This window comes from Trichoplusia ni, chromosome 1, assembly GCF_003590095.1.
Source record: "Trichoplusia ni isolate ovarian cell line Hi5 chromosome 1, tn1, whole genome shotgun sequence".
Classification (NCBI taxonomy): domain Eukaryota; kingdom Metazoa; phylum Arthropoda; class Insecta; order Lepidoptera; family Noctuidae; genus Trichoplusia; species Trichoplusia ni.
Window position 1 is genome coordinate 21,773,490 of NC_039478.1, and position 20,063 is coordinate 21,793,552.

The 20,063-nt window shown below is 34.6% G+C and overlaps 1 protein-coding gene across 5 annotated transcripts in view; it reads left to right on the forward strand.

The window, feature by feature from the left end:
- The window catches only part of LOC113499200 (atypical protein kinase C), a 207,467-nt gene that overhangs the window by 164,677 nt on the left and 22,727 nt on the right, over positions 1-20,063 (forward strand). The window contains exon 1 of one of the 5 annotated variants that reach the window (XM_026879612.1): positions 10,501-10,977. The exons of 3 other annotated variants lie outside the window; for them this stretch is intronic. In XM_026879612.1, the coding sequence (XP_026735413.1) occupies positions 10,866-10,977 (112 nt within the window). In that variant the 5' untranslated portion in view covers positions 10,501-10,865. Of the gene's footprint in view, positions 1-10,500; positions 10,978-13,769; positions 14,447-20,063 lie in introns of those variants that run through there. One more of the 5 variants, XM_026879604.1, reaches the window with a different exon arrangement.

Consider the following 20,063-nt stretch of genomic DNA (forward strand, 5'->3'; position numbering starts at 1 on the left):
GTCTTTCGTAGTGATCAAAGAAGTTTTTACAGGCTTTTGTAGTGTGTGGGTTTATGTTATAATGCCTAAATTGATCGTTTATTTGAAACATATTTTAAATGCAATCATTGTAACTGTCGCCAAGACTAGAAATTCACTTATTTTATTTTCCGCTAGGGGCGCTTTAATATAACTTTTATTTCGGTCAATGGCACTGGAACTATTTTCACATTAAAAAACAAGCACAAAGATAAAGAGATTTACAAAACATAATATATTTTAAAATTGAAGTCCATTGCCTATCTAAATATAAATAACAAACAAAATATGTTTTCAGATTTTTGCATATAGAACATAGTTAACTTTAATAACATATCATTAATTCTCATCAAAAATCTATGAGCATTAGCTAGCATCGTTTGGCCTCTTAGTCATCACACATCGCTTGCGTGTCGGCTGTATAATCGATGCTGTTGCATGACCACCTCGAATATTCAGCTCTCAGCCACTTACGACTTGTAGGTATGTTACTAAAGATAGGAGGGACCAATGTTCAACGGTTGAGAAGTGCTTTATTCAATGTAAGATCTTCATGAGGAAACGTATTGAAGAAGTTGTGAAGTGAGGCCTTTGCCTAGCGGGACATTAAAGGCTATAGAAAAAAACTAACGATCGTGGTAGTCTGTTACGTCCTCCCTAGTAAATTAGAATGAAGAAGCCCTTGGATAGTTCAGCTCGTAAGTTTTTTTACCTTAGACGGATGAATTCCATCAAATAGCGATAACGTAGATAACATTCTATTATTTAGGTTTCTATTGGCAATCATAATCTCTACGTAGAGATCTTTCACCTATGCCTCTGACGTCTCAAACGTTCTTGCTTGGTAGTTACATTTAAACAGGAAAAGCTTGGTTTTTTACTTTCTTTTTACAAATACTTTTTAAAGGAGATCATTACGAAACTTTCGTATATTGTTATGAATAAATAAATAATTAAACTCACAATACCGGTTAGACTGACTTACGCTGTGGATATATTAGCTGTATACTTGTCGGCTACAGCTGTGATGTAAAATATGTTCGTGCAGCGTGCAACAATAGCTTATACTGTTAAACTGCCGGCTAGACTGGTACCTCATCGATAATACTGTTGAAAACCACTTCCTTCTGGAGTTTGATAGAATGTTCTTTTTGATTTGCTTTTGATTTAAGATGGAAACTGTAGCTATCTTTTCATTGTCATATTGACGTCTTTATCAACAGCGCTGTTTAATTCATTGCTGGACAACTCGTTTTAATTGATAGATCAAAGAAAAAATATCGACATAAATACCTAAATATACAAAGACAACATTTTGTTATTCATAAAAGGCGTTTTTGTTAATTAAAAGCATTTGAAAGATAAAAGTAATTTCTGAACTATTTAATTTCAGAGAATGTTTTACCTTTCTTTGTAATTAAAACGATATGGCTTTTTTTCATACGGAGGGTTCTGTATCCATAGGGTTAAACCGACAAGCTCCGCTATCTGTCTCTTTGCCACTGGGCTGCTTATCAAGAATAGCTAGACAGTAAAATTATAACAGATTTATGACGTATTTGTTGTATAAAAAAGTAATGAAAATTGAAAAAAAAAAACAAGGTTAAGCAACAGATTTGATGGGGGGGGGGGCATTTAAAATCAATCGTTTTTCATCTTATTTGTACAAAATCCTGAATGACGCGAGTCTGACTGCCACATGAACGGTTTTTTTTATAACACTCCGTTACCTAAATGTATGGATACTATCTAGCGAGCCTTTATATGTAATCGCATTACATTACTTCTTGCTAAAGCCCAATTTACATCACGCAACTAAAAGGCGTGTTTCTTTCCAAATATCCCAACGACATACATAAAGGTTATGTTAATAGCTATGGCCATCCATCAGCGTTGCTAATCACCGAGCCTGCTTTATTTGCTCATTAGCCGCCGAAAACTCGGACCCGATCGGCGTAATTCGGCGAAATTCGACAGTTTTCGCCGAATGTGGGTATTTTCAGCTTTGTACCGTGTCCCGATGTTAATCGCCTCGGCTGTTTAGTATTTGTGTCGTTTTAACGTAGTCTAATTGGATGTATGTATAAGGTCTAATTAGGTGTCGCAAAATAGCAAGTTCTTTTATTTAATTTGATCATGTAGCGGAATTTATTTTTTGTGCTGACGGAACGTGTATTGTATGATAGTTTCAGCATTTTGTTATCATTCTTAAAGGCTTTATAATACAGCTTTCTGCAATGGAGTTCAAATGTTGTTTCTTCTTCTCATCCAAAACGACATTTTCCAAGCATATAAAGAATGGTACTTGTGATATAGTATTTTTTGTATTTGATTTTTGCTTCATTTATTAATTACTGAAGTAGTAAGACAAATCATTTATTAATTTTATTGTTCTTTAATTTGAAGTAAAGGTTAATGTATATGTAGGTAAGGGAAAATGAAAAAATACATCAGTGTTTTTAAATTTATTTTCGTTAATTATTTAATAATTTATACCACAACAATAAAATCATTCAAATCCAGCCGTTTATTAGTACAGCATTACACACACTTCCAGTACATTTATATGTACAAAGATAATCCACCTACTGTATTGCAAAACGATATCTCGTCAACATCCCTTGTGTTACCCAACTCGTGTAACACAAGTATAGCAACATAAAGTTAAACTAACACAAGTGGTCACGCCCGAGTACATCCCTATAGCTAACGCGCCGAGCGATCCATTAACTTGCGGGCTAAAGTTCCTCCTGCTTACTGACATACGGACGGACGGGATAGCTAACTTGTTTGATGAATTACTTTTATAAATACTTACAATTGTTAAGTGATCTATTCTTAATAGATTGGTATGTTAGTCTAGTTCGTTAGGTTCGATTGCCACCCAAATGTTTGTGTGACATGTTTGTTCTGTGTCTGCGGTTATTATCTAAATATGTATAGATATATTTAGAGGTATATAATTATGCTGATAGTACTCACGAGATACAAGGTTTTTATTTTGAGGTTAGATGACAATGTTTGAAAAGTTTTACATACCTATTAAGATCTAAATTTTAAGTTATAATATGCAATGAAACGTACTATCTAACTTTAATTCCAAAATCTTCTATTTTATAATCAAAATGCTTATAAAATGTTTTCTTTTATTACAGGTAAGGATTTGTTTAAAAGCCGTGTCAATCCCCAAGGTGTCATGAGGTCGTAAGTAAGAGTAGAGTTTTTCTAAAATTTAATTGAATTAAGTCGTAAGTCACGATCGAAACAAAGAAATGCAGACCATATGAACAAATTTATGCTATCAAGACGGTTGTTTCAACAATCTATGTATAGATCATGTGCTTACATTCAATTCGTAACTTAGTAACGCATTGTAACTTTGAATCCAATAGTGGCAGAAATATTGTCGTGTTTGATAGTAGTATGCATTTAATAGCAGAAAAAAGAAATAGTTTGCAAAGATGAAGGTTGTAAATCGCGATGGTTTTACTTCCAGAACCCTAAGAAGGCGTTTAAAGCTACAGATTTCAGAACTCTAGTTACATGGTTCCAAGATTGTTTAGTATCAATCAAATCTAGTCTTTAGGAATGTTTAAATAACCACGCATCACACATAATTTCCTTTATCACACTTTGTAATCCTTGTGTCGCGGGGGTTTCACAAACATTCAAGTCACATGCACAAAGACAACCAGACTCAGAACAACCGTTCGTGGATCACACAATCGCTTGTCCTACGCGGGGATCGATTTGGCGTGATGACCTCAACCGCTCGGCTATCCGTGCAGTCAGAAATAAATGAGACTTGTTTATTTTGTAGTGTGTAATATTCTCATTTTGTTACATCGTCGTGACAGCTTGAAACCTGAAAGTTCCTGTAAGTGCGGCTCTTGACTGTTTCAATTAGATTGATCGAAGCCTCGCGAAGGTAACGCCGATCTCTCAAACGTCGTAAAAAGATTGATGGATTCAGATTCGCTGTACGCATACATAAACACCTGCGTACGTTCCGATAGCGGTGCGTTTGTGTGTGTGTGCGTGTCGTTGAAGAACTTGTGGGAGTTTGGTTCTTTTCGTATGAATGTTTCGCTAAAATTTTAGGATAATGCTAAAATTAGTTCGTAAATATAATTTTATTTTGTTTTTGGAACATATAACAGGCATTAATAAAGGTTGCTTTTGAAATGTGATTTTATTCAAACGTTTAATACTAACACATGCGGGCTCTTTTATAGAATGCAGCGATTACTGACCGATATATCAAACAAACAAAACACAATGCTGGTTTTGTATATTTACATTACCAATAAATTTAATAAGCTTGAATAATTAATACCATTATCCCAAAACACATCATAATAGAACTACAGGCACCATCAAACTTATAGCAATCCATCGACATGAAAAACACCTGTATGACAACGGAATAAGGTTAAATTTCCCATTTCATCACGATTGTTCGACTATAGTTGAATAATTTACGCTGAAAACTAATACCGCTTGCGAAACAAACAGAACTATTTCATTATTCACCGCGATGATCAGCGTTTGTACTGTATAATAAACATATTGGTCCCATGAGGCTGTGGCGCCCTGGAGAACACTCGCTCATAACCGTTTTAATTATGCCGCTCTAGAAATAGGAAATAGATGGTTTTATAATCGAATTGCTGTTGTATTTATGTTATCGTTTTGTTTTTGTTTTTGTGCATTACTGTTTAGATTGAATGGGATATTGATAAGCAGAGTTCCTGATGTACTGTTGTATTGCAACCAGTGACGTCATACTCATCTATTTCAATAAGCTGTCACATGACCACCTCGTTTGGCGATTTTTGCGCGTAATTTGACATATGCTAATATTGGTATTCACAATTGTGACTTTCTATGGATATAACATTTCTAGAATCCGTTTTTATTGTTCGTGATATTGGCCCGTGTAATGTCACAAATTCACAAACTTTACATCTTAATAATATTAAATGATACACTTTAATCACGCGCAATTTATCAGGATTGCCCGACTAGTTTCAGTCCCAACTAGAGTTAAACTTAATCATGAGCTAACGAGGCGTGGTTGCGAGTTGAAATAGTTTAAAATAATAGATTAATTTCTTGGAAGACACAAATCGATTATCAATCGACTTGAGTACCTGTCAGGTATGTACGATACACTGTCTATGATCCCCCAATAGGTAAAGAGCAAAAGAATCTCCTTTCCATATATGCCTCACGTTTCTAACAAAATCTCCTTACAAGTATAACTCCTTAATATATATACAGGTGATAAATAAATACGATACACAATTAACAATAATAACAAATAAAACAGACGCGTGTTTATCACGTCCCATCATTGATATCAAAGATAAACTGAAGTCTATTACTACTGCAGGAGTAGAAAGTAATCTACGTGTTACCCTAGTAAACCGCAATACAGATAACGGAACTAGGTCAAGATTTCGCGACATTCGTCAAAACAATGTCTATGAGAAATGAATGAACTTTGCTGTCATATTATAACATGGAGAAATATTGTTGTGAAACAATATAGGAAGCTTTCGGGAGAAATATATGGATTATGTGATGAAATAAGAAGAAAAAGAGGGAATGGTGCGATCACGAGAAGTAGATATGAAAGAAGAAGAATAATTGGTAAAATAGGTTCAGGGAAGAAGAAAAGAGAGAAATGAGTTGGTTAAAAAACAACATGCAAATATGAGAGTTTTAAAATCACATTCCTAAAAATTCCCTTGTCTTGTGTGTGACTTTGTTTTTAAGTGCTTTTAATTACCCAGAACTGTGTAAACCTCGTCAAATTTGAAGCAACATCCACTCCAGCAATACTGTAACCTTCCCTTCAAGTAATTTCAAATATCCGGGTGCCTAAAAACAAAATCGTCTCAATAGCTCAATAGCAGCAAAAATAATAAACGAAACACATAAACAGACACATGCGACCACTATTAAGATTTCCTCACAATAACAACAGCCTTAGAAAACCGTATCGTTTACCATTACCATAGCGCATTACCATATAACCATATTAGGAGGGTGACGTAAATTAAAACCATAAAGCCGGCTGTCACATCACCATGGTGATAGCTATTACAATTTATTGGTGTGTTATGTTTATAAGGCTTTTGTTTATTGTATTGAATTCTTTTACGTTTTGAATGGTAGCTGTAATGTTTTAGGGTGTAGGTAAAATGTGTCGCACTTTTCTATTGATAAAGTTGTCTTATAAATTCGGTTTCACTCACTCCCATTTTGTAATGCAATCATATATTCAATAGTTTACTTGTATTTAAAAAGTTGTTTCTATCATATCCCACTTCACAGTTGGCTCCAAATCGATGTCTCTATTCCCGTCAAACGCTAAAACACGAAGATCTAACAGATCTGTAAATAAAGAATCTGTAACTTCTACCAGTCGACATCTGGGGCACGCTTAGGGCTGTCACTGTAAAGTGGAGTAAGTTTTGAAACGTTTTAAAATGCTCGAAATTGAGCTCATCCTCTCCTGTTACACTGCCACATAGGCACAACACATACAAGTTACGACACACACAAGATTGTCATAGAAAAGCACAATCATTGGACGTCGTTTTGAGCGACTACCGAACTATCTTTATTTGAAACACAGCATAAATATGGTTAAACAATTTGTGCGGGCTTAAATCTATTTATCTGGGGAGCCTACGTTAAACTTAACCTTACCTCACCTATTAAAGTCAAACAGCTGCAGTGCAAGCGAGACGGCACTTATTAACGTCTCTTTTCCATATTTGTAACAGTCACATTAAACCAGTCGGGATAAGCTCACATTATGCGATTTAATTTCAACAAAAACCCTGTTCCTTTCAAAACAAGACGTTTCTTACTCGAATAAATTTGAAAATTGAATTGCCTACAGTGGCAGCCCTATCTTCCCCGTTCCTAATGTCTTTCTCTCCCGGCTTGGTGCAGGTGAACCACGTACAGTTCGATAGTGTGGCACTCGCGCACTTAAACACTTCGACACACCTAATAAATTACAATCATTGGACAGATTGAGAATTCCCTTTTCCCGCTGAATCAGCTGAGAGTAAAATAAATGCGTTTTAATAAATTTATTTTTCAGTAGGTTTTTCACTTTTCTTATTGGCTGTAGGTAGGTAAGTACTTTTATTGAAGATTTTAGGGAAAAATAGCTCTTGAAGAAGTAACATAGGGTGCGTTTTACTCAACTTGAGTAGAAAAAAAAATAGTTATGCTTTACAGCAATATCCCAAAAGCAAATCAATAAACTTCAACTAAACAAGCCTTCAGTGAACACCATTTACCACCAATCTTAGACCTAAAAAACATTCTCCAAAATAATATAAAACACAATTGAGTGAGCCGAGTATAGAGGTAGACAACAGTGGTCCAGCGATGAGATTACGCGCTCAATTTAACACCACACCTAGTGGCGCCGCCTGGCGGGATGTCATCATTATGCGGTCCACTGGCCACCGTGATCTCTACCGGCGGAATATTGCGTGAAGTGATGATGGACTTAACTAGGCTACGTGGGAAATGGGACTTGAATGTGGAAGGTAGTGTGTGTGTGTGTGTGCTGTTAGTCTTTATGGTTGAATGTCAGGTCCGATTTTTATATAATTGTTATGGTATTTGCTAAAATCGGTCGGAATCAGGATTTTGAAAGCTTTTACCGATATTATTGCTGGAGGGCACTAGAAAAAGGAGTATTATATATAACAAAACAAAATCAGAGGAAATGCATTGTTGTATTATTATTTTGAACCCTGATTTCAAACCTATTTTATTTTTCTCAGAAAAAAGACACTTGGGAAGTTGAAAGCTATGTTCGATAAAACGAAGATCAGAAATCAAAATGTGTATTGTTATTATTTCTACAGTCAGTTTGCAGATGTTTTGTTTATTTAAAAATTAGTTTGAAATACTTTCTAAATAAAACACTGGCCGCAAGTGCACTTGAATAAAGTAAACAGTATCGACTTTTCTATAAAGCATGAAAGAAATAAGTTAATTTAACTTCACGGACGAGTATTCCTCTGCAATGGAAATACATCAACCCTAAAAAAAGTTTACTGACGTTATTCATTTTAACCCCTTGATATAAATCCACCTCATCCACTAAGTCAGTGCCACCTCATTGAGCAAACTGACACCTCTAACCCTATCTTCACCGCACCCTACAAATCAGATTGCAGGTGTCCGATCATTGATAACCCCCCCCCCCTCCTTAACCCCCACCCGCTGGCCTTGGCGAGATAAAAGGGAAACTGGGTCATTGATACCATATGTAAGTCTATCCCTAATATCTACAGCGTATCAGCGTTCATTTGGCATTTTATTTTTGTTCAACCAACTTCGGTATTTTTCGATATTTCCTCGCGATTGTTATTCTGTTTGCGACTGCTCTGTGGTTTGTTTGTGCTCGGAAATTGAATTTATTGTGGACTCTGGTGAAGTGTCGCGTTTCGCTAGTTCACTTGTGTATCTTGAGTGACTCGAAGTTTGATTCGCGATGTTTTGATCTGATAATGTATGTTTCAAGTGTGTTATTTCATTTTTGATAGATTGCTGTTGTGTAGTGCGAGTTTTCGTTTGTTTATTTACATTTTATGTAAGTGTTACTTAGACTGTCGCGTAAGTTTACCATTATCTGCTAACCCGCAGTGAGCCAACTTCGTGATCAGTGCTCCAACCGTTTATAATTCATTATCTGTGGCTAATTAATCTCTTTTCATTACTATTATATGAAATTATTTGATTATTTTGACTTTTATGAAAAACTACAATATCATTTCACTTTCACTTACCGATGTTTATTTAATAGTTATCAGCATGATCACTCCACTTGACACAGTGATTAGTGTGACACAATTTATAATATAACATAACACATTAGCAATTAAACTGTTAAACACTGAAAAATATTAAAATATTCACAACATACTATCATAAATAGTTAACAAAATCAATAATAAAACAGAACACTATCAAACAATTTATTGTAACAATATTCCTAGAACTCAAAACAAAAGAATAACCACAAGATATTTTATCTAAACCCATTATTATCCATCTATAGAACTAGTAACACTTTTCCATTCGATTATACCCACATCAAGAGTCCTTTAGGCCTTTCAGTGGCCCATAAAGTAATCAGATAAGACTTTACTGGTCGCCTGTACACCTGTGTTATCAAAAGGAAGCCACGACCGGAATACTGTCCCATCCGCACACTATTTTAACAGTTAAGTCCACAACTTGCTACCGAACACTCATTAACACACCCTTTATATGCTTAGTTTTAGTAACAGACGTTTACAAATGAATTGTATATGTGAGTGAAATAAGTGAGAGTACAAAATGGTGCACAATAAGGATCAAGACTGTTTACTAGAACTACTGAGTTTGTTATGTGACCAAAGAGGTCCGATCAAACATAAAAAGAAAATTAAAAACGGTAAGTTCAAATTCAGAATCTATATTTCGCCAACTTTCGTATTTACGATCATGCACGATCATTTTTATTGTTATGGAAGTTCGGATTTATCGTCAGAATTTTCTGGCATGCATCGCCGTAGTGTTGTAAAGTGTTCTAAATATCGATAAATAAATACCTATCTCTATTTCCATAAAATACGAAATTCTATTTCTGGTATCACGAATTCCCTAGTACGGGTTAATTAAATTCGTGCCAATGTCACTTAGTCCCAGCTGTCACGTTACATTCAAATTGGGATTGTCATATTCGGCGCGTGCCATACCGCTCGGATGATATTATCACATATTTCATACGATTCCCATCATCTCGCTAAAATAAGGAACGAGATTTCCTTATTTTCGTTCTTTATCCGCCTTTTGCCCGTCGAAAATTGTGGGCCGGTACCAATATTCTCTTATTTATGCAGGAGTGATCGTGGTAGCGCATATATTAATATCTTTATGAATCTCTTTACCATGGACCCATTGTTTCTACGTTAATGAAGGTTTTTGAATTAAATAAATGCCTGTTTCAGTTTCAGTAATCGTATCTTTCATGACCTAGTTTCGCACATTACTTATCACTGAGTATTTACGCGTACATTTTTAATTTGTTGAAATAAACGGTTTCGAATTATTTCGACGAAATACGCGACGAGCGTAATTATGAAGCGTCCACACGAAAAAGCTGACGATTTAATTTTTGAAACGAAAATCCGCCGCGGGACCCTGATTATGCAAAACTGCATTTATGAGTTAAAGTTCTTTTACAATTGTGTGGCTTGATTTATGACTTACAATTCACGAGATTATTTCAAGGGAAGAAACCCTGTCGTTATTTAAAGGCCTACACAGGGACACAGGTCCAACGTGCAGCGGCATCGTTGAGAATATAAATCTAAAATACAATGGGGCATTTACCAAGATACTATTATTATTATGTACTTAATATTGTTATGAAATCAAGATATACTCATTAACAAATCAGCGAAAACAAACGAACGACTATCGTTATCCTCGATACGGTTGATTACCTTGTGTTGCCAAAGTAATCACTTGTACACGGCCACGTACTATCAGCTATTTCACCTAATTGTTGTGGGTGAGGCTTATCAGCAGATAGGCGAGACAACGCCGAACTGATAACAGCGAAACAGTCGCCGGCCGGGCGTCCCGAGCAAATCTACTCACCGGTGCAAAAATAACAAAGTAACAAGAATAATATTTGCACTGTAAATACTCGCTGAAACCATCTAAAACGGTTACACGTGGCTCGGAGTGCCGAAAACGTTCGGAGTGTAGTGATGTGATCATGTCGATTGGATTTATCGATAAATTTGAGAACGATGAAAATGAACGGGTTTTGGAGTGACTTTTTGTATGCGGCGGCTAATCACCCGTTCCCGTCTGTGCCTATTGATTTGTTGTCGCCGTTTGATGCACATGAAGATGAGAACCGTTAGTATATTGTGTTTGTTTGTATTTTGTATCTCTTCACGATAAGTCTAATCCTTTGTCTTGTGAAAACTCTCTCTCTTTGTTGTCTAGTCGCAGAATGTTGATACTTGTTAAGGGAACTTTCGTTGAACAAAGCGAAACTTGACCAATACCTAGACAGTATTTACAAATACTATCCTTTATTTCATATTCATTTTATACACGGCATTGTAAACAGCAAACAAATCCATTGTATACTCGCCGCTAATCCTGAATTTAATTATTATTTGTCCTAATTAAATTAAACGCGCATCGAACGGATTCCATTGCATAAATTACTCAATACAAAATCCTCTTACACTAGTTTTGTGCAAATAAACATTTCACTTATGTATGCATGCATGTGTGTGTAATCCTATTAAAATGCTCCCGACATGGCTAAATTAGAATTTAGTATTTGTTTCTACCGTCCCTAACTCTGTAACTCTGAAACTTGGATGAATATTTAACGGTGGAAAGGTAGGTTAGACATTTGTTATTTAGGGATTAAAATAGTTAAACAATATGCTAGATGTTTATGTGAATAAGAAAAGTGAACAGAAGTAATGGGTTGAGAATAGGAATGGAAGTAAAATACATGTTACGGTAACCCTAAGTTATATTGGAATCATGGTAGAGAGATTTTTTTTAAACGACCGCCTTACTTATTTATATAAAGCTTCTGTCGCGTGGGGTGCACAAACATTCGAGTCATATGCACTAATACTTATGCATAGCTTATCCATAGGTACATTTATTTGCGCTCTGACGGACGATTTTTGCAGTAAATTAAATTTGTTGTTTTTATATAAAACATGTCAACAATTTTCCTACCGGATTTACCGGTAAGCTGATAAAGTTAACAATAATATTGATAACATAAGTACCATATAAATGCATTTTTATAAAACTTTCAGCTTTGTTGCTATCCAAACAAAAATGATAGTGAAACAAATTGTCCTAGTTTAAGTTGATAAATTATTAATTAATAGTTTAGTTGTTTTATCCGTTTAGTGATTAGAGTGTTAAGACTTGATCAATTACGGACGCGAATGAAATCAAACCTTTATGAAATCAGGTGTTATGCCTTAAAAATAACAAATAACATTTTTCTTATGAATGAATTTGTTTTCTTTTTAAAGAACCGGTAGTAAAGAAATTTGTGGAGTTTCCACAAGTTTTGTGGAGATTCTTTCCGATTCTTTTCCATCAGAACCGCAACTTGGAACCGCGATACTAAAGTCGACGTTTCGAAAGTGAATATTTCCTATTAAAAATGAAAAAACCTTTTTAGATTTTGAATTTTTAAAAGTCGTGTTTCCTATTACTTATTATGTTTTAGTGATGTATCTATATTAATGAATAATCTGAAAACAGGGAAGTTGTTTTTGCTCCAAAATATTATTCCTATCATAACAATAGATAGGTAAGCCTATATTCCGCATAAACAAATCGCAGGTAAAATCCCTGCCAATGTTTACGGGGCCTATTTACCTGGCTAGTGTTGTGAATGTAAACAGTATCCACTATACAGCCCTAGGGTGGGGAAAAGTAAACATTGATCAGTGTTGCCAGTGTTGCGAGTGTTGCCACTGTTTATCATTTTTTGATTCATCTTCACGTCCGATATAAAAGATAAAGTGACCTGTGACGTAAATAGTAATCTTGTTATTGTCTTTTGTAAAAGTTACATCACATGTGCAATGATTATGTAGTATATGACTAATACTTATGACATGCGTCATACAAAAATATATAATATCTTGGACAATTTTCACACAACGCCATCTAGTCTCAAACTAAGCAAAGCTTGTATGACGAGTACTAGACAACTGATAAACAAACTTATATATTTCTGAATAGTATTATAGACAAATTACACCCAGACGCAAAATGATCATACTCATCACACTAACACTTATCCTGGGTGGGAATCGAACCTACGATCTCCGGTATAGCAGCCAGGGCCAGTAATCACTAGACCAACCGGCCAGACACATGTTGCATATTTATATATTTTTTTATTATAATATAAATTACGATCTATAAATGTTATTAATTCATTTAATCGCTAGTGCCAAGCATTATAATAATAAAGTTATCACCTTTAAACAATATACTTACTATTTACAAAAACTACATACTTCAGAGCTTGCAATAAAACGTTTAAATCAAACTGTTATCCATTCATGCAGTTTAAAAATGGAATATTGAACTCATCTATCAAATTTGTTTACCCATAAACCAGTTTGCATGCTGAAGTGGTCATAAATTCAAACTAGGGACTTTCCCAATAAACCAATATGTATGGGACTACGGCAGTAAGTTTCCAAGATCCCGCCGGTCAGAGATTTGTCTTTCGACCAAGGATGTGCGTAACAACAGCAAAACAACTGTCCTAAAACATCCTAAACAAACTCCCCGCAAGAATGTTGCCAACCCTAATTACGCAACAGAGACGGTTCTATAATGTTGCCAAGTTATTTGAGTTTTTTAATTAAAGTCCTTGTTGTGGTATTGTTTTGCTGTTTGCTTGGTTGAGGTTAAATAATGGAGGTGAATAAATATGTCTTATTTATTCTAATTTACCTTAAAGGGTTTTTGTTAGGTATAAAATTAAATGTTTGCTTAAAACTTCTGTATCTTGTTTTAGGTTTTTGTTGATAAGATTGCGTGATCATTAGACTTCCGTAAGCAATCTCTTTTTTAAATCAAAATGACTTTCATTCAATACGGACATTTTTTTTAAATTCGATAATATTTTAAATCATCATACTTGGATTACGTAGTTATATCAGTAACAAAGGGCCGACCTTCAGAAGGCTCCTTGAAGCATAATCTCTCATTATTTTTCCGTGCAGCCCGACAAACCGTTGCGCAAACCCGACGAGTTATCACTCGCTATCATTTCGATTACATTTATCTATGAATGCGAGATAATAGACGCCGCGACGCCCACGCACCTGATCTCGACACAGAGGAACTCCATCCATCAGTGCCGTTCTCCACGCAGATGAACACTCTCGCCTCGCGCCCTTATCTTATCGATACAAGAAATATCGATACCTCAGCTAAATCACGCGCGTCAATGAACATTCGCTATTGGATAGTGATGCACTTTATCTTATCTCCGTAGTTCAAGTTGTGCTATCGGTGCGATTCGAACGTGTTTTACTTTTAATTTTAATGTGTAAATAATTATGTGGGAATTTGTGTGCGGTGTGTTTGTGACCTAGTTTGGTGATTCTGTGATAGTGTTGGGGTTAGGTTGTCGATATGCGGTCGCCGCGGCTGTCGTGGACGCAGACTGTGGAGGGGGTGCGGGAGTGCGCGTGGCAGTTGTTTTATTGCAGCATGAGCGTGTGTGAGAGGATTGCCGCGGCTCATGCTCTCGTTGAGCCGTATCCGAACCTGGATGTTGTGATTGCTGGACCTACGTATAGCGCACAGCGTTAGTATGATCTAGAATATGTACTTTTTGTTCTGTCATGATAGAACTTATTGAGAACTTATTCATCTGTAATTATGAATTAAGTTTCATTTAAAAATTCAGGTAGATAAAAATTAATTACATTTTTTTAAACTAACTGTTGCCTGCGACTTCTTCCGCTTGGTTAGAAGATATAAGTTTTAATTTATACCTGCCTTCTATCTTTCTTGTAGGATTCAGTCAGCGTTTGCAATGTAAGCGCAAAAAATGAGTTTTTTTACGACCTCACATTAGAAACCTCAAAAATTGTAGCCTATGTGTTATTCTGATGTATAAGCTATATTGTGCAAAGTTTCATTCAAATCCATTCAGTAGTTTTTACGTGAAAGAGTAACAAACATCCATACATCCATACTTACAAACTTTCGCCTTTATAATAGTAGTAGGATAAGTGTTAACTGACCGAAATTATCGTTGTCTACTCGTTGAAAGTTTTTCCTTGATCTTTACTCAGACACTACAAACGCGGAAGCTAATTTTATCTTCACTAGACATCTACAACACAAAACTTTTAAACCAAAGCGGTATTGCATCAAATGACGATCGCCGCACAATTGTGAATATTAATGCCCTGTATTGACATGTCATGCCGCACCGACGGCCGAGTTCAAATGTTGATAGTTTTGTTATTACATGTTACGACAAGCGATTTATCGATTCCCAGTTTAATCGATTTACGGTTAAGTCACAACACTAGATATATATAGAGTTGTAAGTCAATTTGTGTTGTATATTTTTTTTATAGAAATAATATTATATCTTGCTTGTTTTAGATGTAGAAAGATGTTTATCGAATTATATTCAGTTTTATTTCTTTGGAAAGATTTCTTAATCTCAAGATATAATGAGGATACTTTATTTGAAATATGTGCGTCCTTTCTGTCTCTAACGTAGCCTTCATTTTTCGTAGAAATTTAAAGTAGTGATAAAATTTACTTTATTAATTACGTTTTACTTTTTATCACTAAACACGACTTTTAATTTAAAACGAATGAATCAGAATAGGCGAACACTCCAATCTTTATTGAAGTCTAGTCATCGTAGCATAAAGTAGACACTTATTATTATCAAATGTTTCACAATTCTTTAAAACGATATCAACAAAAACTTAATCTATCCTAGCCTAATAAATCTTCTAATATATAAAATTCCCGTGTCACGATGTTAGTTACCGTACTCCTCCGAAACGGTTCAACCGATTTTTATGAAATTTTGTATACGTCTTGGGTAGGTCTGAGAATAGAACAACATCTATTTTTCATACTCCTAAGTTATAAGGGTTGCTCACACTAAAAAAATATATTTAATTTTTTGGACGAATTTGTTTGTTTTTATTTTTTTATAATGTGGCATTAAAAATACATACAACTAGAAAAAAAAAATCGGCAAAACAACGTTTGCTGGGTCAGCTAGTATTTAATAAAAACGATATTAAGTCGTAATTATTGTATGTTTCTGTATATCCCTGTTTATGCTGGACACATTCAAAACTTTTCAAACCACAATTAAACTCCAAAAGCATTTGACTAAAACAAATACACCGTTATTAATAATTACTTTTAACAAAGTACTCTAAAACCTATAACATATAAACATTATAACGACTTTACGAAATTCAACTGAAACAGTCACTGAAATTCGTGAATTTCAGGATATCCAGGTGCTTATAAACATCACCGGGTGTTGACAATTACTGGAAGTTACCCGGAATACCCGGCTATACCAACTTCAGTGATTAATTCTAAAACTCCACATTCACAATATACGTGTATTGTTTTATTTATATGTACAAAAGTAACGCTATTAAAAGTTTATTCTTTTGTCATCAAACTTAAAATTGGCTCACGAAGCGTATTTTGCCAATTTTAAAATCTATCCCGTTTCGTTCATTTTGCGTTTTGCGAGTTTATTTATTAAAACAGTGATCTAAGTTGTTGGACAGTCTTTATTCCAAATAATGTTTTGGAAAATCCTGTTTTGGACAGTTTAACATGACTAATATTAAAAACCAACAGTAAAATTTTACCGTTTTGTAACAACCGTTTCAATTTAGCATCCAAAATCAATATAAAAAAAACGTATCCTTTATCATGAACCAAATAATCCCAGATCAACGTCCAAACGGTGTCTTCACAACACCATCATTATCAATAAACCAAATTATAAACAAGTTAATCACATATGTAATTAAATAAAACTGCCAACGTTTCCGATGACCTGTCGCGTCGTTAGTTTTAACAACAGTTCTACCTCATTTGTTAAATAAACGCCGATTTAACTTGTGTTTTATTCAGATTTAAATTTAACGCGATAATTGTACCGGTTGATTGTTTCATTTGCTTTATAAAGGGTATTTTTTTCTGTGAACTGTGTTAATATAAATGTGTTTAATTTCGTGCATTAATACTTAAGATACTTTAGAGTAATTCGCCCTTACTGTTTAACAGGTTTGTCACTAACACTGTTGTAATGACATCTAAGCAACTTTGTAATACTTTTGCAAAAGATATCAATTAACGGAAAATATCTAAAGTAAATAATAAAACAGAGTATCAATCCAAAAATATGGCCATTACAAAAGCACATCCCATGAAATACCTACAGAACATAATATCTAACAAGTACTTACACATTGAGAAGCGAAAAAAAATCAAATTTAAACACATCTAATACTTTTTATCGGCAAATTAATCTCTATATTTAATGCCGACCAAATAACAACCTTAGCGAGAAAATGTCGTTTTTAATCCGATTACGATGATCGGGCCCTGACGAGTTTTATCCTTATTTAATCTACCAATTTCCTCGCTTCAAATTGCTTAACTTTGGAGGCTTATTACACAGAAGCGACTCGTATTCAAGTAATTGATATAATCACATATCGCGAACAGTTGCTAACTTTAATTGTTGTGCAACGTGACAATACCAAATTCAGAAATTTTAACACCTGAATAATTTTATATGGTTTTACTATCAGACCTCGTACCATACGAAGCTAATATTACCTCATACAAATCATGTTTATGTCATAACTTACAACAACAGAAACATTTCTTGGAAATAGTTTGAATAGGCGACGGGCGTAGCTCGTAGCGTCATTTATCGTAGGCGCCTACGATCGCGACTGCTACATTCTTGCGTAGCTGTTCAACGCGATTCACACTTAGGAGTAATTTGTTTTGATGACTACTAAGTTCATCTTACCAATCAATTGTAATGTTTATTCTTTTAATTGTTTTTCTTCTAAATGATACGCAAATATACGTTTTTTTTTTCTTTTATGAAGCAGCCAGTCTGACTAAATGTTCCAAAGAAATGCATTTTGTACCGTTTTTTGTAAATGATAGTAAAGTATCGGGCTATATGCTATACATCACGCCGGGTGTTCGGGAGCTTGCCAAATTGCCCACACCGACAACTTTGCTAATAACACGGGCTGCGAACAGCTTGCTTATTTGCTATTTTTTGTTAAGTTTCGACTTCAGTTGGTAAAGTTTTTGAGCGTAATTTATGAACACAAACTGCAATATCGTTTTTACTCCTTGACGTATATTAAGAGTCGTTTTTGTTAACATTTATCAAACTTTGTTTTAGTAATAGTAATAGGTACTATTGTATGCAGGGCCAGAGTGCGACAATTCTTGATATCACTGCGTCACCCTTTGGTTGACTGGTAGAGAATGCCTCTTTCATTAAGTCCGCCATTGTACATGATTTAAATAAAAATAAATAAATAAGTGTTAGTAAATTAATAAGTTTAAGAAGTGTAAATAAATAAATATGTAAACTCTGTGACAAGGCTTTATATGACATAACTATTTAACGGTATGTTAAAGGTCATCACAGTATTATTCTGCTCAGGTGTGAGATAATTTGTATAGAAAGTATACCTGGTTAATCCGAAGCCGCCCACGTTACTAAAGCTTCCAAGAAAACTTATTAAAGCCGAAAGATTTCTGGAAGTATTGAGGCGAGCCTCACAACTTACACCAAGTTCCTATTTCTTTACCAAACCTTCTAGTAAAAGAAGTATAAAAGTACTTAGTATAATAGGGATGACGTCTTGGTATAAAAAGCATTAATCTATTAAGTTAGAATTATTGCCCATGTATTTTTGAGTTTATCTAAACTCTATAAACTTGTAATGATAAACTGGTTTGAAGGCTAGGAGAGGAGGCTTTTGACGTAAAGCTTAAAGAAAATTATACATATAGGTGACGTAATGCATGAGTTCCGTGCAATGTACTTTGAATTTTGCATTAAACTATCTGAAAGTCTTGTGCATGTGACTTGAATGTTCAAAAAACGCCTGCGACGGAAAAATTAATACGCGCAGTACGGAATTCGTTTTTTTTTTAATTCAATGGAATCTCATTGGCTACACAGTCATTAATATACTTTCAACATTTACTTGCCTGCGGTAAATAATCGATGACTAACAAACTATGCGGAGACCGAACTGTAATCCAAAGAAAACTTGTTAAAAGTAAATCTATTAGTAAAAGAGTATTTAGCCTTAAGTGTTGCCACACACGAAACTACCTCAGAAACGGGACTGTTTTTATTGAAAACTTTTTTATGGCGAGTTGTTATTGGGCCTTCACATGTGTTTGGAGGTTTATGCGATGGGAGCACTTCGGTGACTGCGCTTAACAGACAAATTGAATTTGGACGGTACGATTGGTTTTTATATATATGTATGTACGTGTAATTCAGTGTGTTTGAGTATAGTACTAAAATGCAGTTGATGAATTTACGTGATAAGATTTTTAATAATGTTAAACTTAATATTTTCAATTGAAATTATTCGGTCATTTTTGTAGTATTATGTGTAGTTTATGTGTGAAGATGTGAAGTTCCAAAAAAAATGTATATGAAGGTCTTAAAACACGAATATAAATTAAATTAATATTTAAATAAACCTCAAAAATACCTATATCCCAACACAAAAACCAATCCAAAGGTTTTCTAGTTCTAAAGCAGTCAGCAAGCTAATCGATTCTCCATAACTCTCCTGTTATCGTGATCTACAATACTTTTACTGCGAGTGTGAACGAAGCCTTACCTTGTTTTTTCCAGACTCTAATAAAAAGTTAAAGTTCTTATCACAAAGAACTTTGTGTGTGATAGGTAGGTTTATTCGTTCAGTTAGCTAGAGCTGTTATACCCAGGTATTCTTGTAATGTTCATTTAGAAATAGGTAGTCAATACAAATAAATCGGTAGCTAAACACAGAAATATTTTCTGAAGTAATTATCAATGGCTACTAAATGTCAACAATGCGTGTCTAAAGAAGAGTTTTGAGATTAATATCATTTATTAATTTTATTTAATTGTGTTAGGGACAACAACAGCCTATGCTATTAATGAGCCTATATACGCGTTTCTGAAAAAATGCAACAGAACCCTTGAGGGAGGAAGCTTTTAGTGTCAGACTCTTGCTGCACATCAGAGCCCTGACAATTGTTTCGGTCAATCTAGTTCCGTATTTATGAATTAACAAAACATTTTTTAAATACTTACTATGAAATAATCCGTCCATCATCACAAGTAAAGTTTGACGGATCTAGTTAACAAT